The 26,548-nt window shown below is 42.3% G+C and overlaps 2 protein-coding genes across 5 annotated transcripts in view; one reads left to right on the top strand and one right to left on the bottom strand.

The window, feature by feature from the left end:
* Positions 1–527: 527 nt before the first annotated feature.
* On the bottom strand, positions 528–12,748 carry CCNE1 (cyclin E1). The gene is made up of 11 exons (XM_085234907.1): positions 12,242–12,748; positions 12,049–12,139; positions 11,776–11,844; positions 6,190–6,332; positions 5,967–6,102; positions 4,642–4,788; positions 2,938–3,033; positions 2,449–2,583; positions 2,252–2,363; positions 2,004–2,161; positions 528–1,188 (listed from the first exon to the last, which is right to left on the bottom strand). The coding sequence occupies exons 1-11, from the start codon at positions 12,253–12,255 to the stop codon at positions 1,066–1,068; spliced, it is 1,224 nt and encodes a 407-aa protein (XP_085091033.1). The 5' UTR covers positions 12,256–12,748; the 3' UTR covers positions 528–1,065.
* The window catches only part of LOC100539001 (uncharacterized protein F13E9.13, mitochondrial-like), a 26,718-nt gene continuing 12,886 nt past the window's right edge, over positions 12,717–26,548 (top strand). For 2 of the 4 annotated variants that reach the window (XM_085234905.1, XM_085234906.1), the window contains exons 1-3: positions 12,843–13,005; positions 13,581–13,663; positions 21,497–21,677. In XM_085234905.1, coding sequence (XP_085091031.1) covers positions 12,933–13,005; positions 13,581–13,663; positions 21,497–21,677 — 337 coding nt within the window. In that variant the 5' untranslated portion in view covers positions 12,843–12,932. The other 2 variants (XM_085234903.1, XM_085234904.1) reach the window with 2 other exon arrangements.

The raw sequence follows: 26,548 nt of genomic DNA, 5'->3' as shown, positions 1-26,548 counted from the left end.
TTCTTCAGGAATGATCTTACTATGAACTCTCAGATACTGCGAAGGTCAAGGATTATTCTTCCTATAAAACAACAGATCTACAGGCGCACACCATCCCAGAATTCAATTTTGCACAGATTACTTGTTGTCAAAGTACATGCCAAAAATCCTAAAGTTCAAATCATTACATTTAAAATAAAGGCAAGCTTCTTTCCCCATTGCTTCTTGCTTTTAAATACAATGATCCAGACACTGACTCAAGAAATTCCCAACACACTGATCGTTAGCACACGTGTTGTGGAAGGATTCCCCAAACACTTGTCACGTTTATTATCCCCTCTCTTCTCATGTGCAACTCAATAAGAAAAATCTAAGTCAACATAAAAATTCGTCTTAATATCCAAAAATGAAACTTCCATTGGTAAGCTAGTAGTGCTAAATAAATAAGATGATAGTTACTATATTTGTTGGACCCAGTTCCCACACTACACTACTGGTCACAGTCTGAAAAACCTTAGCTGACCATAATCAAAAGAAAAATAGGAATATACATAAAACCAGCTGTCTTAGACAGCATTTTTATTAAAAATGGATACACAGAGACATAGCAGCATTTACAATAAAGATTTTTTTTTTTTGAAAAGGCATCAGGTTGTAAGCCAACCATTTGAAAAAGAGGCTTTGAAATGTCGCCTTGCACAGCACGTCTTGCCCAGTTATCAACAGGGGACTGCATAACTGCTGATTACTCAAAAGACAAACAGGCACAGTAAATAACCTAAACTTTAAGCCTTTTTTTCTGAACAGTTGGTCACATCAAGCATCACCCTCAATAGCAGCATTTGGAGCACTCTTCGGTGTTCTTTTAAGTGGCTGGCGTACTCGATCCATTTCTATAAAATGTTTTAACGTTCAATAAAAATATTTCAAATAGAAAAAAATCTTCTGTCATGAAAAAGATAAGGTTTCCTTTTCAAATTCCATAAAAGCTTATGAATGTCACCGGCAGCATTTCCATAATGGAGCAGGAGTTAGAACCAGCAGAACAGGCACTTCAGCAAAATCATCTGTAAACAGTTCGTACAGTCATATCGGCTTCAGTCCAGCGGGCTGCTTCTTACTGCTTTGTGGTGGTGTAAGGACACCAGTGGGGAAAGGTGAAGTCCTATTTTGCTCAGCCAATATGGCTTGTTTTGCTTGAGCTTTGTCCTGAAGGCAGCACAGGAAAAGAGGAGAAAAAAAAATAAATCTTCACTTGGGTGTATTCATGCAACAGATCGATAATGTAACTCAGGGTTTTAGAACTTGATACTCATTTCCTGATTGCTAATCTATCATATGTATGCAGTACACAACACCAGTGAATATAAACTCCAAGAAATTAACATTAACTTTTGGAATCTGACTGTCAGCATTATGGTATCTTCAAGATTGAAAATTAAGAAGCGACTGAATAGTGAGAGATTTAACTTCTACTGTAACTAGGTAATGTAAAAGTTAATAATAATGAAAAAACATAGTTTAAGTTAAGTACAAATTGATGGACACGATGTTGATCCTCTGCAAGTTTGTCACACTAAAAACCATTGTTAATCAACTTCTTGTCAACCACCACTGTCACACAACAGCCCCACAAGATCACTCTCAAGTGATTAGTTAATTTTCTTTTTCATCAGATGAGGTTACGTTACCCAATAGATACATCTCCTATAGATAAAGGCCTAAGAAACAATACTGTAAGTATCTGAAAAGGCAGAAATATGCTTCCCATTTCTTAAGTAATTATTTGTCCTTTGACATAATAGGCTAAAATCATGACCACCTTTTTATACTAACCACTGTACTAGTCAGGTCTTTTCCCTGGTAATTTTGCAACCAGCACACAATCTTAGGCCTTTCACAATCATCATACACTCAGTCTCAATCTGATAATGCTTCATGTGAACTCAATTTATGTTCTAGCCAAAGAAGAAAGAATACTTGAGATTTTAGGCAGTTTTTGTCTTCAGTATGCATATACATACCAGCAAATCCAAGCTGTTTATGTGCGTCTGTATATTGTGCAAGTCTTCAGGAGCTATACCTCTAAAGTGTTTGAGTTTGGAGCTTCCTACTTCCCTTATAGCCATAGCAAATGGAACCATCCATTTTACACATTCCTCTATCTCACACCATTCATAACCTAGAAGACAAGACATAGGCTTACCTGCCTGACTTAAGATTTCATGTTTGCAAATGCATTAGGCAATCCATAAATACCACTCTTATGTACCTGAAACTTTCTGCATCAACTCAGATGAGGAGAAGTGGTACAAAGCAGAAGCTGCAAGTACACCATATGTATACTCCAAGCAGCCAATATCCAGCACACAGAGATCCAAGAGCTACAAGATGACAGATGTCTAATAAGTCTATTGCAAAACATTTTTTTCAGATGAAATAGTATTTGAAGGATGGAATCAGTCTTACCTCTGCTATTTGTACAAATATTTGTTGTGGATATTGTGGCAACAATACCTCGTAAAGCTCATTTAAATAGGCAACTTGCATGTAAATGTTTAGCCATGATACAACTGTCAGTGGATTTAAGTTCCAATTAAGAGCCTGAAAGAGTAGACATACACAGCACTTGAGTATTAATAAAGAATTCTTAACTGAGACTATGCAGCTTTATTTACTCTAGACAGTAAGCTGGGCAAGGCATTTTTGGAACATGCAAATCAATTCTTTCCCACACCTCCTCCTACTGATACGAGGAAACAATTCATTTTGTTAAATACTTGTGCACTGATGGATGCTTTAAATCACCTGTTACCTAGAGGGCACTGTTTTCTAATTAGAAAATTGTCTCTTACCAGCACATAAGATTAACTGAGGCTCTTGCTTTTAGTTTGATTATGCTATAACTTAAAAAAAAAAAAAAAAAAAAAAAAAACAAATTCCACTTTGAAATATTACCTTCATAATGATCAATTCCATACTGAGGATTTCATCTTCTGTACAAGCTCCATCTGTAACATAGGCAAACTGGTGCAACTTTGGTGGATAAATTTCCTGAAAGACAGAAAGATCAAGTGTTCAGTTTGACAAATAGGTCATAACTAGTCTTCCCATGTATTAAGAATAACAACCCAGTGCCACTCCAGCATTTCAAAATAGATAGGAGAGGGAAAAAAAGGAAAATAACCATCCGCCCCATCCTAACTCATTATGTTCTCCTCTGCCTTTACTATACATAGATTTCTTTTTCAGCCTTTCTGCTCTTAGTCTTCTCCTTTAGCTTCTGATAGATCAGTACAACATGCATTGACTGACTACAACATCACTGAGGTGCATACAGTACACTGTATATGTATATGTAAATGGCATCAAGATTATTTCAATGCAGCCTATGGAAAACATCTTTTATCTCTTGTATTCAAACACAGCTCTACTGGTCACAGATGTTTGTACACCTACCAGATATGCAGCCTTATAAAAACTGTTAGAGTAATGACCTCAGGTCTTGTAAGTAGCAAACAAATACTAATTAACCACAGATATTCCAGTGAATTGGAAACATTACACAGAGCCCCTCAAACACTACCATCAGAACTGAGCTGCTTTTCAACATCCAGACACAACCTGGCCTAACTGCTCAACAAGTGTAAGCTTCGTGTTAAACAGAGCTCTATAATGAAGCCTAATGATTAAGCAGCTATCTTAGTTTCAGCTGAGACAGAATTGTTTTCTTCATAGTGTCTGGTATAATGCTATGTTTTGGTTCCAGGAGAAAAACAATGTTGATAACACACGGATGTGTATATCTGCTGCTGAGCAGTGTTGTACAGAGCCAAGGCCATTCTCAGCAAAGGGCCCAAGGAGCTGGGAGGGAACAGAATTCTGACAGCTGACTTAAACCAGACACAGGGATATTCCATACCCTACGACATCATGCAGGAGGCATTCTGAGGGGGGAGGAAGTTCATCTCACTCTATTCCACTGCTTGGGAAGCTAGCTGGCCACTGAGCAATTGCTTGTCCATCACTTCTTATGTGTGTATATATATTCATATATTCATAACTATTAGCCTTTTTATTTTCTCTTAGTAAATAGTGTCATCTCAACCCACAAGTTGCACGTTTTTTCCCTCTGATTCTCTCCCCGCAGTGAGATCACTGGGAAGGTGGGGAGTAAGGAAATGACTGTGGTACTGAGCCACCTGCTGGGTTCAACTACAACAGCAGCAATATAATTTATACTTAGGAACAAATCAAACATCAATATGCCTCTTAAAAGACAAAGAGTGAGAAGTTTTGAAGCGCTATTTTAATAGCTCAATTTATGCCAGTAAATAAAAATGGCTTGGGTTGTATTATTCAGTAGATGCACCAACAGTAGAATTGCAGCAAGTTGTCTCTGCGTAGAACAGCCAAAAACTCAATTAGCAACAACAATTAAAAACATTGAAGAGACTATTCTTTTAAAATAGAGATACTGGTATGTTAGCTAGCCCTAATTTTAGACAATTCTAAAATATAGGATTTTGAAAATAAAAATTATTGTCTCGTGCTCAAGTCATAGTAATAAGCTCCATAAAAGCTTCCCAAAATGCATTTACTGTACAGTAAGCATACTGTTTGTCCAATCATATATTTAAGTTTAGAAAAAAACATATTTACCTCAAGCTTTGCTGCTATGAATAAAGAAGAGATCCCAATAAGTTGCAATAGTGTTTTTACAACATTCTGTTGTGTTGCCATAAATCTATCAAAGAAATCTTGTGCTAAATAAAAAGTTTCTCTATGAAGCTTGTAGACTTCACAAACCTAGAGAAACAGAGATACAAAGATCAAGAACAATTTTAAATAGTCAAGAACAAATGCTACAGATTTATTAAAAATGTAAAACCTAGACATACAATTTCATATTTGACTTCTGCTTCACTGATACTGAAAACTAACATGTTAACTAAGAGCAGGAGCTAAGCTGTTTCCTTTGACTCACTGGATGACCACCACTACAGTAAATCCCTCTCTCAAAAAAACAACAAATCCAAGTGGAAGCCCTTTTATGAAATGGGAGCACGTTCTAATAATATTGGAACATCAGCTCCTCACATTCACAAACATGCATCATTTCTACACCTCAGCAGAGAAAATTCTCAAAACTGCTTTAGAATCAAGAACAAAGATTAGATCAAGTCATTCAAACATCAAAAATACTCTCATAGAGACAGCAGAGTTGCTATACATTCTACAAGCCAATAACAGAGAAGAAAGTTCCAGGGGAACTCGCAGCAGCCTGCAGGTACCTAGATGGCCTAGATGGAGAGGTCTTTTTAATCAGGAAATATAGTGATAGAACAAGGGTAATTAATGCCTTTAAACTAGAAGAGCATAGATTCAGATTAGATGTTAGGAAGAGATTCTTTACACAGAGGGTGGTGAGGCACTGGAACCAGGAAAGTAGTCAATGCTCCATCCTTGGGAGCACTGAAGTCCAGGTTGGATGGGGTCTTGGACAACCTGGCCTTCTGGAAGGTGCCCCTCCCCATGGCAGGGAGTTGAAACTACACAGTCTTTATGGTCCCTTCCAGCCTGACCCATTCTATGTTGTGAGATTCACCTAGTCTCTAAGACACCACACACACTCCTCCTTACAATAACTTAAATAATCATTTGTGTAGATTTAATCTGTTGTGTGACCTTAAGCTTACCTTGTGGAGCTTTAGGGACAAACTGATTATTATACACTATTCATTTAAATTAATATCTGAATATACTGTCAGTTCATGTACCATCAGCTCAATCCATTGTGTGTATATTTCAACATACACATACATACACTCACATACATATATTTGATACCATTCACTGACAAACTTAAGAAGACAAGTAGCTAGTGCTAAATCAATTATGAAATATCATGCAAAGTGCTCGTGACAGTTATTAGCATACTTTAACAAAAGCACATTTAAAGTAGTCATAGACCCAGAAAAGCTTACCTCCATTAGCCAGTCTAGAAGGATTGTTCGCATTTTAGGTTGCAGGAGAGGGTGCCTTTGCATATATAGTTTATCCCTCACATATGTCTCCTCTTTGTTTATCATGTTTTTCCATACATCATCTCTGTTTGCCCAGCTAAGACAGATAGATGAACACGCTCAGTTTCAAATCATAAGAAAAAAAGAAGGCAGAGAAGCAGTAGCAAAGCAGCAGCATATTTACCCCAGAATTGGTAGTGGTGAAGATCTAGTTGAAGCAACATTCAGATGTATGAAGTGAGAGTAATCAACACCAACCGGATCATCATCTTTATCTGGAGTAGGAATCAGCATATGAGGATCTTTGTTAATGTTATTCCAGGACAGCTATAAAATGAAAAAGAAGATTTTACACTATGGCTGTACAAGTAATGATTTTAGCTGTAAATAACAGCACTCTTGAAATAAACCACAACAAACTTCTATCACCTCTGTAAACACAGAAGCTGAAAGTAATCTGTGGAAATTATCTGGCCCAATGCTTTTGCAGAAGCAGGGCCACTCACAGCAGGTTGCCCAGGACCACGTCCAGACAGTTTTGAGCATCTCCAAGAAGATTCCTCACTCTCCATTCACAATCTGTCCTAGCGCTCTGGTCACCCACACAGTAGAAGTTTCCTGATGTCCAGAAGTAACCTCCTGCATTTCATTTTGTGCCCGCTGCTTCTTGTCTTACCAATGGGCACCACTGAGAAGAGCTCCATCTCCTTGTACCCTCTCTTCAGGTATTTATATGCACTGATGAGATATCCCTGAGCCTGCTCTCCTCCAAGCCACCCTGACAGGACAGATGCTCCCTTCCCTTCATTATCTCAGAGTCCTTCACAGGTTCTCACAGTAGCTCTCAGTTCCCTGGGAAAACACTACTTATTTTATTTCACTGTAGAATACAAAGTCAGCCCCACAACATCATATCTAAGCAAGTTAAACTTCAGCATTTCTGCTTAAGAGCAAAGTCAGCCATCTTGCTGCAAATCAATCTATTCCGCAGTACTGAAGGGACATAGGTCCTTAATAACAATCATAATATGCTTCAGGAAATAACAGTTAACAAAAAACAAAAAACAAAAACAAAAACAGAAGATTCATTAGGTGTTAGTAAAATGCTCTATATTAACAATTTGCCCTGGCAAAGAAGTTCCCACACCTGATTTTTGCCCTGTCACTGCTACAAGTGACATCACTTTCCAGCAAAATGGCTACTCCCTAACTCCAGCTTCAGAAGAAGAAACCACTGACTTCAGAAATGAAAGCCACAGTTCTCTTGCAGCTATGACATTGTATTGCTGTCAGATAGACGTAGTTTCACCTCTCAGAGTTCTACATGCAAACCTAGCATAGTTACTTATGCACCCATGCCATGATTTAATTCGGGTTGGAGTAGAAGGGAAAAAGAATAGTATCTGTAGTATGAAATTGACAGATTTCTATCAAATGAAAGTTTGATTGTCACATCAGCATTGCTTTAAGTTAATTTTTGTCCTCCCTCAAAGCTAGACTGTCACACTTTGTCCTCCCAGCTGCATGGCAAGTCCAGCCACCAACAGCATTAGGAGAAGCAATGCCTTATCAGTTAATCTACAAACCAACAGAAAGGCCATGCATTTGATCTAATTAAAGGTGCCTACTACACCAGCAGTAGCTAGAAGAAAAGGGATCTGTTCCACTGTTCTCAGCCAAAGCAGATACCACACAGCCATTGATTTAAGAGAGATTTCATCACACTCTATCTTCTCTAAGGAAACAAATCAAGATTCAAAACCTTCTTAGATGTCTTAAGAAGTGAAAACAAAGCTACTAGGTAACAGCTCACCAATACAACTGGGGTAGAACACAAGCAACAGTGAAGCATGCAGCTTAGCTAGAGATAAGAATGGAAGTGAATACGCAGTGCCTTCAGAAGCAAGAAAGGAGACAGAAGCCTGAATTAGCTGAAGTGAAGGAACACCAAAGATCTGACATGCATTTTGGTCAAATGAATGCGATTATTAGATTCCTGATTCTTCAAAGCAGATTTAGCAAGATACTCAGCTGAAAACAAGAAGCAGTATCAAGAAATTGCAGAACATCACACTGTAACTGTAAGGAGATAAAAGGACTGCTGAACAGCTACTGAAAGTGAAACAGTTTAAGGTGAGGAGGGCCTGAGGCAATCAGGAAGTGCTTCCTTTGGGCTGGCACAGTGCAAGCCCTAAAGCACATAACTGGAAACTACATACAGGTAGGACATGAGAACGCTCATTAGAAGAAACACCTGCAAGGGCAGAACACAGCAGATCAAAGACTTGCATCAGAACAGTCAAGCACACATGTAGCTCCAACAAAGAAAACCCTAGAATTCAGAGATAATATATTTTTAACCCAAACATTCTCATACCTCATTTTTTATGTAGCATGTCATCAGTCACTAACATACCAAACACTCACTGAAATGGAACTTTGCAACTTCTTTTGGACACACAGGTCAGCCACCAAATAGAGCAGGTAGTGACTATTTGGGTCACTGCGGCAGACAGGGCTTTCAGAAAATCAGCCCTGAGACATCTGTGCCTCTCTGAGCCACCAGTAAAGTTTCTAGGGGCAAAAGGTGCCAACAGGAATGTTGGAGATGACAGTAACCCAGAATTGCACTAAAAACAGCAATGTCACTGGATTTTCAGCATGGAAACCAAAGTCAAAGAAGCAGGAGAGGGAAAAGTCAGGTTGTCTCACCTCAAAAAGTTTCCGAGCAGACAGACTTCAACTATTAGACTGCAGCCTTATTTTGCCTATCAGAAAGCATTAAGACCTACAATTCCAGCCAATTTTCACTCACAGGAAGCAGTAAAGGTTGAAGTAGAGGGCTTTTCCACTAGAAAGAGATTCCAGATTTATTAAATGAAGAGGAGAAAGAAGAGCAACAATTCGGTCATTCCAATTCTTTTTGAACAGCATAGGAGCTTCTGACACTTTTAATTTTCTAAAGAGTCTAAATATTGCCCTGCCAATATTCAGTCAGGCTCTCAACTAGGATATAGCTAATGTTTTTCACTTGTTTAAGTGCGTGAGGTTTTTGTTGTAGTCACTGTTGCATTTTTCTTTTGTTTCTTTAATTTTACCTTTCAGAAACAACCTGGGCTTGTTAAAGAATCTCTTCAGAAGACATTTAAAGATTGCTAGATAGAACATTTTGTCAACAGTAAGACTAGATTCTGGAAAAATGGCCAGTGAGAAATTGATCAAAACTGATAACTGAAAGCTTGGTCTGTCTCCTTTCCATCTGAAAAGATTAGCTAGCCCCATCCCAACATTTCTTACCACTTCTAGTTTCCGTTCTCCACCCTACATTCAGGAGAACATGCATTTTCTATCATAATTGCATGGATTACTCTAATCAAGTTAAATGAACTTTGCTTTATGCAGAGCCTTGGAAGTGTATCCATCCATAGAAAGCAGCCAGAATTAATATGAGAATTGCTTACAGAATTACAGCAGTGCCAGTACTCCAAAATCAAACACAGAATTGATGCGATATTCTGCTGTCACAAACCTCATGATATAGCCACCCTTCCATCACATAAAGGGTAACAGCATTCTAATTAAGAACTCAGGCCTTATGTTCAACAGAAGCAAACTAATGAATTGACTATGAAGATGCCATAAAGTGGGATGTGACTACGATGTTTTGCCTCATGTATAACCTAGTGTCAGTAAACAATTTATTTAATGTAGAAATCACGTGGTGTAAGCTGCAGAGGATTTATAGCTGCTTGCATTTTAGAACTGTTGTGTCTCAACAGAATAACTATCTCACTGGCTATCATACAAGCCTGCGATACTGCTGCTGGAACCATAAACATATTCTCATTAGTGGCCCATGGCAATTTATATCAGAGAATAGCTTGTGTCACACCATAGACTGAAGAGCTGCTGCTGTGCAGCCAAATGTTAGCTTTTTTAAACAGATCTGTAACAATCTGGCTACTTTGTCATAACAAAAAACCTTCTCTGTGCAGAGACTGATACACAGGTATCCATTTTTATCTACAGTTTACAGAATCAAAGGGTCAAATTCCCACCGGTATCCTAAAGATAACGTGGAAAATTCCTAAATAATGCTTTGGATGCCTCCTGCCTGAGTTATCTGAATTTTGCTATACCTATCGTTCCTGAAGTAGCATTTAATAGCAACACCAAAAAGAAAAAGAAAAAAAAAAAGAAAAAAAAACCAGAAATTGGAAGCCTGTATCTACTTCCAAAGTTGAAGATAAACATGCGCAAAATATATTTCAAACTGCTTTTCAGTCTTCTTGAAAGAAGACAAAATTAGGTCTAGTAAGGATTTTTCCATCAATTCCTTATTATTGTGGAATAAACATTTAGGAGAAGCCCTGGCCCAGCTCTTACAGAACATTTTGCTAAAGGAGGGGTCTGTAGTGAAGGACAGGCAGCTCTTCCTTGTCAGAAGTGAGAAATTAGTTTAATATACTGCACAAAAGAAAAACAGAAGGGAAGGAGAGATCCCCTCATTAAATGCTCACCATTTGAGCCCTGCTTAATATGTTGACTGATAACTAGTGTACGCAGTTGCAACAAGCAGAGGCCATTCCAAACAATGATGCCCATCTGTTATGGTAGCACTTTAGTCTTAGAACTTCCAGCTGCCACTTCTGGTTAGATGTGCGACATTATGCATAGACTCGCGTACCAAATGAGTGCAGTCTGTACTCCCTGATCATGACTTTTGCAGCTTAAGTATCACCCTGCATGTGCATTAACTGGCTGAAGTCCTCGCAACAGAGTGAGTGAGCATGTGTGTGCATATGCACAGGAGAGAATCAAAAAGAAGAATAAACCTGCTTCCAAGAGGCCAATTTTGCTCTTTTATTTAGAGCAAGCATCTCAATGCACAAAGGCATCTTGCTTTCAATACCATAATACCAACAAAGCATCCAATACAAATACCACTAGCTTGTCAAGTTTGAAGAACGTAGAAACAGCACTAAGAAGTTTAGGGGATTCTGCTGGACTTCATTCCGACTTTATAACTTGGGTCATGCCAAGTGTCCTGTTTGGAAATTGGCACTGGCCACGACTTACCCCAGCGAGCGGCCTCATTTGTTCTTTGGCTTACAGCATAAATGGCTTTAAAAAAAATCATCCCTTTCGTCTGCAGAAGCACGAAGCCTACTTCACCACCACAGTAGTATCTAAACGTATAAACTTCAAAGTTCTGATCTGGAAATTCAAGTTTCCATCCTCTATCTAATACAAACGCTTGCCAATGAGAACAGAGCTAGCCAAAAGGAACAAGTGATCCTTCCTCTCTCCCAGGTTATATGTAAGCACAGACAGGGTTACAAAGAGACCCATCTCAAAACTCGGTTCTGTTTGCGTGCCAAAGGGCCGCATGCTTTGGCCTACAGGATACAGCACATAAGTGAACCACTGAACTCCTACAAGGTTCCAGGTACGTCAGTGTGGAAAACTAAGTGTGTATGAAGGCTTCTGTAGGGCACAGCCTGGCAGCCCCAGGACATTCAGGTACACTGAAGCATTCATGTAATGGTTTAGACCAATGTAGGCTTCGTCTCTCGCAAAGGCTCCAAAGCAGGCTGTGCCACCGACGTGGTTTGTGGTCTTCACAAACAGCCTGGGCTGATGGCCCCTGAGCCACCGCCACGCAGCACGGGGTTGCTGCATATCTGTGGGATTGTGTTCGCAATACCAACGTCCTGCACCAACAGGCTATTAAGATGAAAGGAATGTGATCTAAGGCCACATTCGTTACCTGGTTTTCGTATTGCTTTTTCCTACTCATTTCAATTTTGGCCATTTCTTCGTCGGGATCCTGGAGGAACTACAAAAAGAAACGCAGCGATTTAGGGGCAGGGGCTCAGCACACCGCTCAGCCCCACGCCGTGCCCGAGCCCCGCCGGTCCCCGCGCCGTGACAGCCCCCCGCCGCACATGGCCACCCCCCCCCAACAAAAGGCCGCGGGAGCAGCGCCGGGCCCGCACCGCCCGCCAGGCCGTGCCGTGCCGCCTGCCGGGCCTGCACTCACCGTGGCCACATCGGCTTTCCTCTTGCGGGCCCGCACGGCCCCCTCGGCGCCCCCTTCCCCCTTGGCGGGAGCTTTCTCCTCCGCGCAGTCGCTGCCAAGAAACGAGAAGCGTGAGGGCCGGCCCGCGGGGAGCGTCCCCCGGCCTCGCTAACGGAGAGCCGGCCCACCCGCGCGGCCGGCCGGCCGGACTCACCTCTCCCGCCGCATGCTGCCCGCGGGCACGAGCGGAGCAGAGGGCCTCGGCGCCCACAAAGAGCCGCGAGGCGCGGAAAGGCCCCGCCGCCCCCCGCCCCACGCCGCGCCCCGGGACCGCGCGCTCTCGCACCCCGGAGCTCCCCGGCCAGAGCACGGGCGCGGCGCTCGGTGCCCGCCCGACGGCGGCGGCAGGGCGCGGGGACGGGGCGGGGCGGGAGCGCGGCGCGGGCTGCGCGGGGCACCTCCTGCCTCACGGCGCGGCCGCTCCCGTCCCTGCGCACAGCGCGGCCCGCGCCGAGCGGGACATTTAAACGCGCGGCGCGGGGCCGCCTCCCGCCCGCCCGCCCGCACACGTGGCCCTGCGCCCAGAGCCGGGGGCCGGCGCCCGGGCGGGGCGGGGTCTGCGGGGGAGCTCCGGCCGCCGGCGGCCCCGGGGGAGCGCGGGGCGCCGCGGGGCGCGGGATCCCACGCGGGCCGCGGGGCGGGGCGGCGGGGCGGGGCCGGCGGCACCGGGCGGAAGCGGAGCGTCGCGGGGGGGCGGGAGGGGAGCGGGCGGCCCCGGGCGCGACCCCGCGGCGGAGGGGTGAAGCGAGGTGAGCGGCGCGCCGACGGGAGCGGGAAGGAAAGCGGGACGGCCCCGGCGCGTCCCCGCGGGAGGTCAGGGGGCGGGACCGCCGCCACGGTCCGCCATGGCTCGGCCGCGGCTCTTCGGGCGGCTGCGGGCGGCGGTGCTCGGCGTGGTGCACGTGGGCGCGCTGCCAGGTGAGCGCGGGCCGGGCGAGTCGCGGCACCGCGGGACCCTCTCGTACGGCGGGCGGCGCGGCTGCGGGGGCCGGAGGAGATCCGGGCGCCGCGAGGGCCCCGCGAGCCGGGGAAGCGCCGAGTGGGCTGAGGGCTGCCGAGCTGGGCCGGGCCGCGCCGGGCTGGGCGGAGCTGCACGGGCCCCGCGACTGCGGGAGCTCGGACACGTGGCTCCCTGCTGCATCGCGTCCGGCTGGCCATCCGCTGAGCCGGGGCCGAGTTGTGCCCGGGGCTGCGTGCCGGCCGGAACGAGCTGAACGCTGTCCCGGTACGACATCGCGTAGGTATCCCTGGAGTCTGTAAAGGACTTCAGGAGTGAACAGCCACGGCTGACCTGTACAGTTCAGCGAAGGGAAGAGGTGCCGCTGGGGCGCGTCTCAAGGAGGTGCAGCAGCCTTTTAGCTGTCTTGCCCCCTTTTTCCCATTTATGCCATTTTCCCATTTATTATGCCAATGCCTATAGCTGCCTTACCAGAAAACCACTACCATCTGTGTGGTTTGCCCTTGCACTGGGGTAAATGGCACTGTTGTTGCAGGAACACCGAGAAGTTCTCTTCCATTGGCACAAATCATCGATCAAGCTTGTCAAGAAGCAGAAGCATACAAAGACGCTGGAGTTGTAAGTCCTGGCTTCCTTCTTCCCGTGTCAGTATTGACACAAAGCTGCTTCTGCGTACCCAGTGGTTTGAATTGAGTCTGAATGACCTAGAATTCATGAAAAGCACCTGAAACCACTGAGTTTGGGAAGACATTTAAACCTGAATTTTTTATTTCAACACAAGTAGCCCTCAAAGTTTCAAAACCTGAATTCAACATCCCACACACCCTGCAGAACTGGAAAAGCTTAGAGTCAAACTGTGCAATTTGAGTTGTTTAAATAGGATTGCTATCAATTTCCAAGAATCAAGTCAACAACAACAAAAACAGATGGAAAGCTGACAACAGTATGAACTGTTGCTGGCATTCTTGGTATCCGGATGTAGGATGCTTCATCATCTAGTCTGACAAGCTGCTTTCCTTAGCTCTGCTTGGCACACTGCTTTCGTGAAGTCGTGGCACAGGCATAGGCAATGCTTGCTTACAGGCTGTAGGATTCCCCCCCAGTTTGTATTTGTACTACGGTAGCATTATTTCAGGACCAAAAAATTATCTTAGATCCTTTTCTGCCCACTGTAATCCTTGGATCCTAGGCTGTGGGGCAGCCATGCCTGCTTTGAACATTCTCAGCCAGAGGCAAGAGAAGGCCTACTGCTGAACTGCCACTGCAGCTCTGAGCTGCGATTTTCTAGTAAACTTTGAGTATGTTTCTACTGGGTTATACTTCAGCAGCATAAATTACAATGATACTTTACAGACAGAATGAAATGGAACCTAAAAGCTTAGTCTAAATTATAGTAGACCAAGTTGAAAATGCAAGACAAGTCACATGATGGAGACTGTGGACAGAGCAGTGGTTAGGAAAACCACTAAGTTGGGAAAGCCCTGGGAACAGTTATTGAAAGGGTAATCAGCAGCGCAGAAGAACAGAGCTGATTGATGGGCTCCAGTGCCACTGAACAAGCTGAGAATGTGCAAGACATCTACCAGCTAGAATAGTCTAACTGCAAGCTGTACGGAATAAGTCAGTTTTCTCCCTTTTCATACTTGTAGAAGGGAAGAGCGCAATTGCTCTGCATTCTGTACTGGTATGTTCTGTCTTGCTTTCATAGCATCAACATGAGGTTGAATGTGATTTGGTCTACATCAGAAGAACAGCAAGGACTAGTCTTCCTGTGTGGAAGTGGTTACACAGGTGATGTGTAGCCCTAGAGCCATTGCCCATATTCCAGTACTTGTTTATTGGTTTCCCTAATATACTAACCGTACACTGATACCTTAGCAGCAGAGAGGAAATACTAAATATACCTAAAGGTGAGGGAGAGGACAGAAGTGATTACCTTCCCTGCTGACATGGACAAGGTGTCAAGGCAAACTTTAAAATCAGAGCTGCCACAAAATTCTAATTTGGATTTTATACCTTACTGCCTTCTCAACAGTTATATATATTCACTCTTCTAGGTTTACCTCTTCTCTTGCTGTATTGCAGTTACTCAGCTTGTATTTTTAAAGCCATCTCTCAGGTAGGCAGATAAGGTGAATGCAGTCATTTCTCTACTGATTCAAACAAATTCAGGGTATAACTGCATTGCCTCTCTAAACTGTAATGACATAAGTATACAGGCCAAACCAGTCTTCATTCTAAAGATCCATACATGATAGTGTTACATCAGTAGGAAAAATAAATCCTTTGTTAATACATAAAGGTCAAGATAAACAGGAGAGCTTCCACAAATATTAGTGTGGTTGCCAAACATTTTCTGTAATTCATTTGTCTAGTTTTTTCCAGCACTTTAAGAGAAGCTTGAATTTTCACAGTAGGTACTGAAGAGCTTTGTGGTTTCTACACAGAGATCACCTCTCTTCCATACTAGCTTTCCTGGTTCTGCAATGGGAGTATCTGATTTCCCTCCTACTACTCAGGCTGAACTGTTCAATTTTTTTTTGCCACAGAACTAGAAATCTGAGGGTTTTTTTTCTGTGGATGTTTCTGGCATTATTTCTAAGCACCTGTGGTCGCCTCTGAAAGATTCATAACTGTTGCTGCTGCTAGATGTTCACATGTTGCCTCAAGTTGCTTGAGCTGGCATTAACATTTGGAAATATACTGTATAGGCTTGCTCACTCAGTATGCATTGCACTTGGAAGTAAATCCTAGTTTGTTCAGGAAAAAGGTGACTGGGCTGGCATATTAGCAGCTGAACATAATAAACATGAAAGATTTGTGGTATTAGAGCACAGTAATGAAAACAAGCGAGAGCTCAGCTAGGAAGCCATCTGTGCTAAAAATGTATATGCTTTGTACTTGTGTTGCTAAACAATGACATTCCCTAGGCAAGATTTTTGTAAGCAGCAATCTATGAGGCATCGTGATCCTTCCAATTTTTATCTGCTTTTGTTTAAGCAAAAAGCACTTGCAAAATATACAGTGAAGTTAACTTTCACTCCTGCAGGTGAATTTAAGTAAATCTGGCTTTGTAGCTGGAAAACAGAGCACAAGTTCCTTCCAGTTTCACTGATGTAACTCATCTTATTACATACTATTTAATTATAACTACTTGAGTAGATGACAATGATGAGTTGTGTTTTTTCTTTAAGACAGACATTATTTACATAATGTTGCACTACATTTCAAATATTACAAGCTTTTTAGTAGGCAAACTAGTAGGCAAGCTTTTTAGTAGGCTTGCTTCTTTTTTTCTAGTATCATTTCCTGGATATACAGTCATTCTGATCCTGCTGATTCTTTTGTCTATGTACCTGCAAGGTGATGCTCGGTATCTGGTCTGTAATAAGCTTTTAAAAAGTGAGCAGCTCCAAGCCAAACTATCACTGTAATTATAAGAGTAATGAAGTTAAAGCTATTTGGTATTTAATAGCAGTTGAAATAAGCTATCATTTCTGCTATAGAGACATGCTACCATTTGGATTATAGAGGTTCAAACGTTAGCTCTATTACAGTAGAGTAAAATAGCAGGCAAGTCTCATCACAAACATCTCTTGTTGTTTATATAGAAGGAAAGATGCCTACTTAACTAAATTGAAGTAGCAATCTCTTGTTCTAGAAGTAAGTTTTTATAGTGATTGTCTAGGTACAGCAAATATAGTAACACATAAGCAGCTGTGGGTAAAGCCTCTCTGTTATGCAAAGCATCAGTGTTAAAGTTACCATAGCAAGAAGTTATATCACGTAGGAGGTCAAGGTGTTTTAAGCGATCACTTCTGTAGATAGAATAAAGAAAATAGCTTTTCTATTTTATATATTTTATTTATTATAACAACATAACATGGTGGGGAGATGTTACAAAAGAAAGAAGAGTGCTCACCTGTCTCCTAGTATCTAGGTTCACAGTAGGAACTCCACAGAGGAGGTATCTGCAACAAGAGATCCTTCCCCAGTGGCAGTGAGCCCTTCGATGAGCCCTACGAGAGGTGCAGCCAGGCTCCACTCTTTCTAGTCACACAACTGAATTGCCTTCACCTGTGCTCCCAAGGCTGACCAGGTCTTCACTCCAGGTGCTCAATCTGGTTCAGACCATGACACAACAGTTACTATGCATGCCACCCCTTCACAGCATGAACCAATAATTGGGTCAGCCTTCCCTAACACAAGGAACCAACACACCACAGCATTCATACAATTGCCCATCATGATGCAGGTTGATACAATGTAAGATGGTTGATGATCAGTTTGTGGTTAAAGTTCATGCTCTTTCATGGGCCAGTGCTCAATGGGTTCCCTGGAGGCATGCAGTAGCTTGGACCAGGAAAAGTTTGGCTCGCATTCTATCAGCCCCATGCAGCCTACCACCAGGTGTCATGCTGATCTTACAGTGACACCAGAGCATTGCTCTTCTGGTGATCCTGTGGACTCAAAGAGACTCGTAGGGAGTAATATAGATGTTTTGGAGTTATCAGAAGGGGAAGGTCCACCTTTCATGGCAAGATTCAGAACATGTTCCTGTCCTAGTTCAACACTTCAGTTTGCACCAGGTCATGTCACAGCGGTCTGTACCACACCCTTTGGCCCAATATCTGAGGCTACATAGCTATATCAGGTTCCAAAGGGGGAGTCTGGATTTGCCACAGGGACATGATTAAGGTCCCTTTAGCAATGAAAACCAGTGTCGACTATAACATCTGCAGGCCATGTACTTATTACTAGGGGAGACTACTGATCCCCCAGTGTCCAATAATCTCCCCCAGGGTGCAAGTACACCACACCATTTTGATCCTACTTGCAGCTTCCAAGGTCATTCTATTTTACAGGTACCAGTTTCTAGGCTCTCAGAGCCAGGGAGCAGAAGATTATTTTCACTGCTAATTTAGGGCCTTACCCAACTATCGGTGCCTGTACTTGGGAGGCCCATGTTGTCTGTAGCACCTTTAGGGCACGAGGTCTGCCATCATTAAGCCTTTCATTCAAGTCTGCAGGGTTTCATAGAGTCTCTTTGACCACCCCTGCAAGAGTGGAGAGTCTGTCTTCTGGGTAGCCTTAAGAATACCATTATGGTGTTCAATAAGGCCTACCCCCATCAGATTATACAGCAGATGGAATCACCACTCAGTGTTTTCTTCTGTCCAGCACTGTATTGTTGTACCAGAAAAAATGAGTTCCTCAATCACTCTTGATGTCTTGAGATGTTCTATAGGCAGCCATCAACTTGGTGAGTGCCTTGATGGTATATGCCTGCTTCACTGTTTTGTGACTAGGATGTCTTGACCTAAACCATAGAAATATTTTCCCATGCAGGATGGGGATTGGAAGACATTCCCACTATCCTACAAGGGACCCCATTTTTCAACTGAAGTTGAATGTCCATAATACGCAGACCCTAAAAATCCTGAAATATGCCCTGGCAGAGTTCTATCTAAAGGGGCAGAATTCTTCCCCTTAACCCACTCAGAGATATTCAGCAGAAAAACTATTTAAATATTTTAATCCGGCTGCTTGCCAAATGTAACAGCAGAGGGACCAGCATGATGGGAAGATGTTATAAAGACGTAGCAGCAAAGGATCAGTGCAGTGCTACAAAAGAAAGAAGTGCTCACCTGCCTTTGAGGACCTAGGCTTGCAGCATGAACTCCACAGAGGAGGAATCTCCAACAAGAAAACTGTCCCCAGTGGCAGTCAGTCCTTAAATGAGGTCTAAGAGAGGTGCAGCCAGGCCCCACCCCTTCCAGTCACACAGCTGAATTGCCTTCACCTGTGCTCCCTGGGCTGACAGTGTCTTGTCTCCAGGTGCTCAATCAGTGATTCAGGCCGTGACTCAACAGTTCCCATACATATGTACATACAGAGTTTTTCTATATAGTCAGGGGGCTATTTAAATGAATTATTTTCCAATAGCTAGCTGTGTTACAAGGGATGCTTTACAGATAGATAGCAGTCTATCACCTTTTCACTTCTATAGTGTTTGAGAGCTGTTAAAAGTAAGGCTATTTTATATAAAAGTGTTACTTCATTTGTCCTGATAATCAATGGAAAAGAAACGCAGAAGATTTTGCTGGTGCCTTATCTCACACTTTCCAAGGAGATTTCACTTTGGAGCATGTAGTTCGGTTACTGTTCTCCTACACTTAGACACTATTACTTAAGTGCCAAGATCTTGAATCCAGCATCACTGTTTTCTTTCCACCATTTTAATTAGCTGTCTGATAGTACTGAAGTCTGTTTTATATACATATAAATTCAGTAAACACCAAAATCTGTGGTGTTACATTTTTATACAAAAATATGAAATAAAGCTTTGAGTTAATGTATCTGTAATTCAGCTCTCTGTATTACAGAACATATGTTGTTCTTTTTTTTTTTTTTAATTAAACAAAACATAATGTGCAAAGAAACAAGGTCTATTAGATGGTACTAAAAGAATAACACATTATTAAAGTAATACCAAAAATAGTCACAGGAACTGTGGACCTTGAGGATATGAAAAGAGAGCTACTGAAAAGTGAATAAATATAAGGTTGAAGAGAAAAATGCTGGAATCCTCCTGCATGTTGAACAGGAATTCAATCAGATGTCTTATGTACAGTAATATGGCTAGAGTCCCTAATTACTTAAAATAATTATATTTTTCAATATAATGGAATAATTTGCTTTATGCAAATGCTGAGCTGTTGAATCAGCAACAATTCATGGAAAGCTCAGTGTCGCTGTGATGCTGCCATGGGATTTTGCCACTGTGTTCCCTGCTTGGTCAGGAGCACCGCATGGCCTTTTCCAGGAGCTGTGTTCCTGTCAGGACTGCTTCTGCCCTGCCAGGAGGCCTGGGGCTCTCCTGGCTGCTCCTCTATCTGATGTCCTCTACCCAGTTGAGGTTTCTTGGACTGAAATTCTATATTAAGATATGCTGATGAGTGGCATGAAATAGTATGTAGCTCTCATGTTAGGTGCTCATAATGTTAGATCACATTTTCCATTAATAAATTGTGTCCATTTGTTTTTAAGATAGCACGTATTTTGTGTATTTAAATGCTTATCTACTGGTTATTTGGTGAAGGCAGTTGTACCCAGGTACACCCAGTGTGCATTCCTCATGTAACTGGATTGGCCATGCTCTTCTAACAGATTATTGACAGTCTGTTTCCTCTCCCCCATCTTCCATGTTAGGGGTTCATTTATGAAGCTTGTGGCTTAGCATGTAATTCGGCCATTAAATTGACTGCTTTTTGTATACTTTCAAAAAGAAAGATGCCCAAAAGATCATCTGTACTACAACAAAGTTCAAAGGAGCATTTCATCTACGATTTTTTTAAAGAAAACCTTTTTCTCCCTGTCTTCCTGATTCTCTGTTATTGATAACCCACTTTAAAAAAAAATTCATCCCCTTGTATTTAATGTCTTCTAATTTCTTTTAAAATATTCTTTCTATTCTGAATGTTAGAATGCCTTTGAAATGCACAGCTCTCATTTTAAGGATTTTGATGTGTGTTTAAAGTCGAGAGAGAATAGAATCTGTTTTCTTTACATACAATTAATTTGTCTTATAACCTTTCTGTATTTTTCAATTGAAGCAGGTGAGAAATGTCTAGCCTCATAGAAAGTTCTCACTGCAAATGCAAAATGTCAGGCTTGAAATATGTTTCTGGGCTGTACTTTTACTTTTGTATTAGTCCTCAACGCAATTATATGATTTGCAATTGTTGAAAAGTTCTAGTATATACCATATCACCATTGAAAATGTCCAAGGCACCAGATGATGTACAAAGATTTTCAATAAACTGCGTCAACTCTATCAGTAGTCTATCAGTAGAGTATTTCATTGTCATTCCATTGTTTGCTAAATGTATGTTCTTGTGGAGGGAGAGGTATAGTTGATAGTAAATAGCAATAGCTTTCTTCAAAGCAGTCTGAATTTGGAATGGGGAGAAATATGTCACCCTGAGAACAGGCATGTTAATAGGCAAACAAACAAACAAAACTCCTTTATTTTTCTAAAATAACACTTATTTTCTGACATTAATTCAAATTGAAAATTGCCTTGATTATCTCTACATCATCAGTTATCCAAACATACTCAATATCCCATATTCCATTTGGGTAATTGAAGTTTGACTCTACAGTACTTTTAATGAGGTGTAAGATTTAACTCATTCGCCTATAGTTCACGTCCTAGGATGGATCAAAGGAAAACTAATTGATGAATGTATAATTAAAATCACATTTATTTCTCTTCCTGATTTCTCTGCAAATGCCGTGCTGTTGATAAAAGCACTTTTATAAGTGGGTATGTGCATCGACACAATTTACTGGAGATAATCCACCCTTTGAAGGAAAACCTTTAAACTTCTGTGTCTTTCAACAGAAAATTTAGCACAATAGTAAACTTCCTTATTCTGATCTCTGCAGGATGGCTTGATAGTGGAGAACATGCACGACCGGCCCTACACTCTGTGCCCTGGGCCTGAGGTGACGGCCGCCATGACGGCGGTGGGCGCAGCGGTGCGGCGGCTCTGCCCACACCTCGCCTTGGGTGTCCAGGTGCTGTGTGCCGCCAACCAACAGGCCGCAGCGGTGGCTCTTGCGGCAGGTAATAGAAATGACTCCTCTGCTATTACTGTTGTTTGCTATGGCATTTACTCTCTGCAAATTGGGCATTGTACTAACATAGATACCATGAAAAATGAGACATGAAAAGCTCACTGTACCCTGAAAAAGCAGAAATTAGATTTTGAGAAAGATGCCTGCTTGATTATAATAGATGATACTCGCACGGTGCTTCAGTAGGAGGCAGCTTAAAAATCGCAAGGCCACTGGCGCTGCTTTCTAGGTGAGACCTGTCTAACTGTAATGATTAGTTTAAACCTACTCATGTCTAAAAGCCACCTTTGGTGTAACTCTATTTACTTGGTTAAATGATATTTGAAGATTAATTTAACCCGCTGTGGTTAAGCATCCTGTTTCAGCATCTAATTATATGTTGTTGCTACTACTGGTTTCTATTAAAACTAAGTTTTCATTGCCTTTTTTTTATGAATGAATGGAATGAAGCTTTCTGTTAATTTTTTTAAGTGCATAGCTACCCAAACTACTTAACATTAAATTGCATTCAGGGAAATTAAGTACAAATTAATTTATCATTACTGCAAGAATCCTAGATTTGCTAACCCTTCAGTTCCTAAGCTTTGCTGGAGCAATTTTAGTTTTTCATACATAACATTCCCTGATCAAAAGATGGAGACTGGTTTAATAGGGAATGCTCATAGTTCCCAAATCCTTCAGAAATTGAGAGTCTATGTTTACCCAAATCGCGTATGCAACTGTAGTAAGGTTGGACACCTTGTAAATTTTACAGGTTTTCTAAATAGGCAAAGTTCTGTAAAAATGAAAAATCAGAAGATGTTTGTGCTATATCAAATCAATTCAGTTAAAATAACATTGAGTAACATTCATTTTTCTTGTTTGTTGATACGTTTTGCACATAGATTTTGTTTGAGTGTGTTAGAATCAGAAGCTGATACTTTCAAGGTGTACTTGAAGGCTACTTGACAAACTGACACAGCACGCTATTTCTGCTGTGGAGATTGTGAAAAACTAAGCCAAAAAAGATAACAGAACCCAGTTTTGCTTTTGTTTTCAGGAATTGTATGCATGTAGGATACTTGAGATGCAATGTATTTACACACCTTACTTTTAAAAGTGATAGCTATGCTTCCTTTTAGGAGTGAAATTGATCACTGTGTATGGGATGTAATGCAAGAGCAATGAGTTTCTCTTATTCCTCAGCAATTATTAATGAGGGAGAGAATTCCTGAAGGGCTTGGGTTTTCCTCTGCTCTTCTACTGTTCTGCACTATTTGCTCTGTAACTGGAGGACAGCAGCTAGGAAGAGTCTGTGTTTAATGCATTTCATTGCACTTCTCTAAAAATGATTCTCAGGCTCACTGAGCAGGAAAGCAAAAAGAAAAGAAAATCACTTTTGGTAAAGCCGTAGTAAAGGGACTGATTCTGTAGGTAGAAAATTTTTGAGTAGTTTTTCTGTAGCAACCTAGTAGTGACTTTAATATCAATACCATTTTAATTGTCATTAAAGATAGCTATTAATTAAGGAATCCTCATATGCTTCAACTACAAAATATTTGCTGAATGTGTTATACTTAAAAGCATATGCAGTATCTTCTGCTACTATGCAATCATTCCATTTTCCCTATGGAAACTCCTGTCTCTGGTAGAAACAACTTCAGAAGAGAACTGCACAGGGAAACAGTAAATGGTCTTCAAGTGTAGGTAATGATTTTATATTGTAAAGAGAGGGGGAAGAAGTCAGCAATTTCATGGTGTGACTGGAAGGAACTCCTCAGCAATGTGCGTTTGTGCTAATAAGTTTGTTTTAGATAGCCAAATAGTAACAGATTAAAATAGTAAATTTTCCTAATGTATTGATAAGCTACTGTTATCAGACTTATACAATAATAAAATCAGGGGATGAACAATATGAGAAGGCTGAGTTTTTGTGTTGTTTTTTTTTTTAATGTTAATCTCAAATACTTATTTTTGGGAACGTGCTGCTCCTAATGGCATCCTCCAAAGACTGTATTATCTTCTTTCTTTCCTGTTGCCTGAAACTGAACAGAAAGCAGAATTTGTGTGGTAGGGTTACTTCTCTCAATCAGTTCATTATTTACAGGTGTACTGTGCGGTTTATAGAAGTGCATTATTGCCTGTTTGCAGTTTCTTATTTAATTACTACATCGGCTTCAGGTTGAAAAAGAACGATGGAAAGGTGATGGAACAGCTTGTGCTGGATACCATCTCCAGACAACTGGGAGAAAAGGAGGTTATCAGGAGTAGTCAGCATGGGTTCACCAAGGGGAGGTCGTGCTCGACCAACTTGGTGGCCTTCTATGATGCTGTCACATGCTGGGTGGATGGGGGAAGAGCGGTAGATGTAATCTACCTTGATTTTAGAAAGGCATTTGATACTGTCTCCCACGACATCCTTATAACAAAGCTGAGGAAGTGTGGGATAGATGAGTGGACAGTGAGGTGGGTTGAGAACTGGCTGACTGGCAGAGCGCAGAGGGTCGTCGTTGGTGGTGCAGAGTCTGGCTGGAGACCTGTGACCAGTGGTGTCCCCCAGGGGTCTGTGCTGGGTCCGGTCTTGTTCAACATCTTCATCAATGACCTTGATGAGGGGATAGTGGCCACCCTCAGCAAGTTTGCTGATGATACGAAGTTGGGAGGATTGGCTGACACGCCTGAAGGCTGTGCTGCCATTCAGCGAGACCTGGACAGGCTGGAGAGCTGGGCAGTAAGAAACCGGATGAGGTTCAACAAAAGCAAGTGTAGGGTCTTACACCTAGGGAGGAATAATTGCATGCACCAATACAGGCTGGGGGATGAGCTGCTGGAGAGGAGCTCTGCAGAGAGGGACCTGGGCGTCCTGGTGGACGACAGGTTGGCCATGAGCCAGCAGTGTGCCCTGGTGGCCAAAAAGGCCAATGGCATTCTGGAGTGCATTAAGAAGAGCGTGTCCAGCAGGTCGAGGGAGGTGATCCTCCCCCTCTAGTCTGCCTTGGTAAGGCCTCATCTGGAGTACTGTGTCCAGTTCTGGGCTCCCCAGTATAAAAAAGGCAGGGATCTCTTAGAAAGAGTCCAGTGGAGGGCCACAAAGATGGTGAAGGGCCTGGAGCATCTCCCCTGTGAAGAAAGGCTAAGTGAACTGGGTCTATTTAGCCTTGAGAAAAGACGACTGAGAGGGGACCTGATCCAGGTTTATAAATATCTGAGATGTGGCGACCATAGCAGTGAGGCCAGTCTCTTTTCAGTGGTACATGGAGACAGGACGAGGGGAAACGGACATAAGCTGCAGCATAGGAAGTTTGGCACGAATGTGGGTAAGAACTTCTTCACGGTGAGGGTGACGGAGCACTGGAACAGGCTGCCCAGGGAGGTTGTGGAGTCTCCTTCTCTGGAGATATTCAAGTCTCGCCTGGACGCCTACCTGTGCGACCTGGTGTAGGGAACCTGCTTTGGCAGGGGGGTTGGTCTCGATGATCTCTAGAGGTCCCTTCCAACCCCTACAATTCTGTGATTCTGTGATTCTGTGATGTATCCAAGCAGGTCCTGAGAGAACTTGTAGAAGAGAAAAAAATGCTCCCTTACTTGTTTTTGTTTAGCAAATGTTACTGGTTATCATTGTTCAGTGCTCAGGAATGTTCACTAAGCCCGGTTCAGATCTGGACATCTTATTAGGTTTCCCTTACTTATTTATCAGTGTGTCTTGTTTTCTGAAGTAAACCACTGTTTATGCTTGGACTGTCTACTGAATTTCATGTACTCATGCTCTGTTGTTGACCTACTTCCACACTACGTGGCTTTTCTTTTATCGAAAGTTTGTTAATTATGAAGCAGTAGTCATCTTAGAGAGGACTGTTGTGTCTAAAGGAATCATCCAAAGGCCCTCAGCTGCTATCTGCCATTTCCCTTGCATTAGTGAGACCTTGCATGGCTCCAATCCATCAGTGTATGTCTTTGCAGAGGAGCTACAGAGCCTTTACAATACTGGGGGTATACACCAATAACAATCTCTTTATTCTTTTGCAATTCTGTGTGCTTCCATTACAAACATGTAGTAGTAGTGACTGATAGAAAGAACTGGCCCATCGTTAAGCTAATGGAGACAGACACAGCCTGCAGGGCCTACTATACAGTGCAGTAGTGTCCATGTACCTGCATCAGCCAGTATTACACTTCATGAATGAGAACTCAATTTCTAACAGTTTATCTTCTGCTATCTCCACCTGACTGTGAAAATGCCCTTTTTCTTTAAGGATCATTTTACTGAAATCCCACACGGTCACTGTTTCTTAATTAGTCTTCAGTAATGATAATGACTCAGTTGGTAGCTGATTAAACGAGGCTCCATATCAGAAGATATTCCAGGTACCCAGATATCTCCAGGTCTTTTATAAATATAGCTTTGCTGTCTGAGACTGCTCTTCTTTTGCAACCACTCACTAGCAGAGATGCTCCACAGGAAGGTGTGGCCAGTGATACTGTTTAAGATAGGATAGAATTGGCTGGAAAAATATCCTGATTTTTAGTTATATATTTTTTTTCAACTAATGCCATTTTAACTGAAGTTCAGCAGGTGAGTGCTTATTTGGGGGGCACCTGCGGGTGGTGCAGGGCAAGGCAGCAAGCATTGGAACTTTCACAGAGATGAGATGAGGAATATGTACTGAAAGCACAGCTGGAGACACTGCTTTTTCCAGGCCTGAAACTCTTGCTTGTGGAATGAGCTGCTTCTCAATTTAGTCTTGAAGCTCTGTTTGGTAGGTCCTGTTGGAAATTTCCTGTACCTGTTTTCCAGTGAGATTACATGATATTTTTTTTTGTTCCCATGTAAGTCAGAAATGAGACTGCCTTTTAACTATTTAGCAGATACTACTTTTTGAC

Source organism: Meleagris gallopavo, chromosome 13, assembly GCF_905368555.1.
Source record: "Meleagris gallopavo chromosome 13, MGAL_WU_HG_1.1, whole genome shotgun sequence".
NCBI lineage: Eukaryota > Metazoa > Chordata > Aves > Galliformes > Phasianidae > Meleagris > Meleagris gallopavo.
Note: the sequence above shows the minus strand (reverse complement) of the source record. Positions and strands in the feature narration are given on the sequence as shown.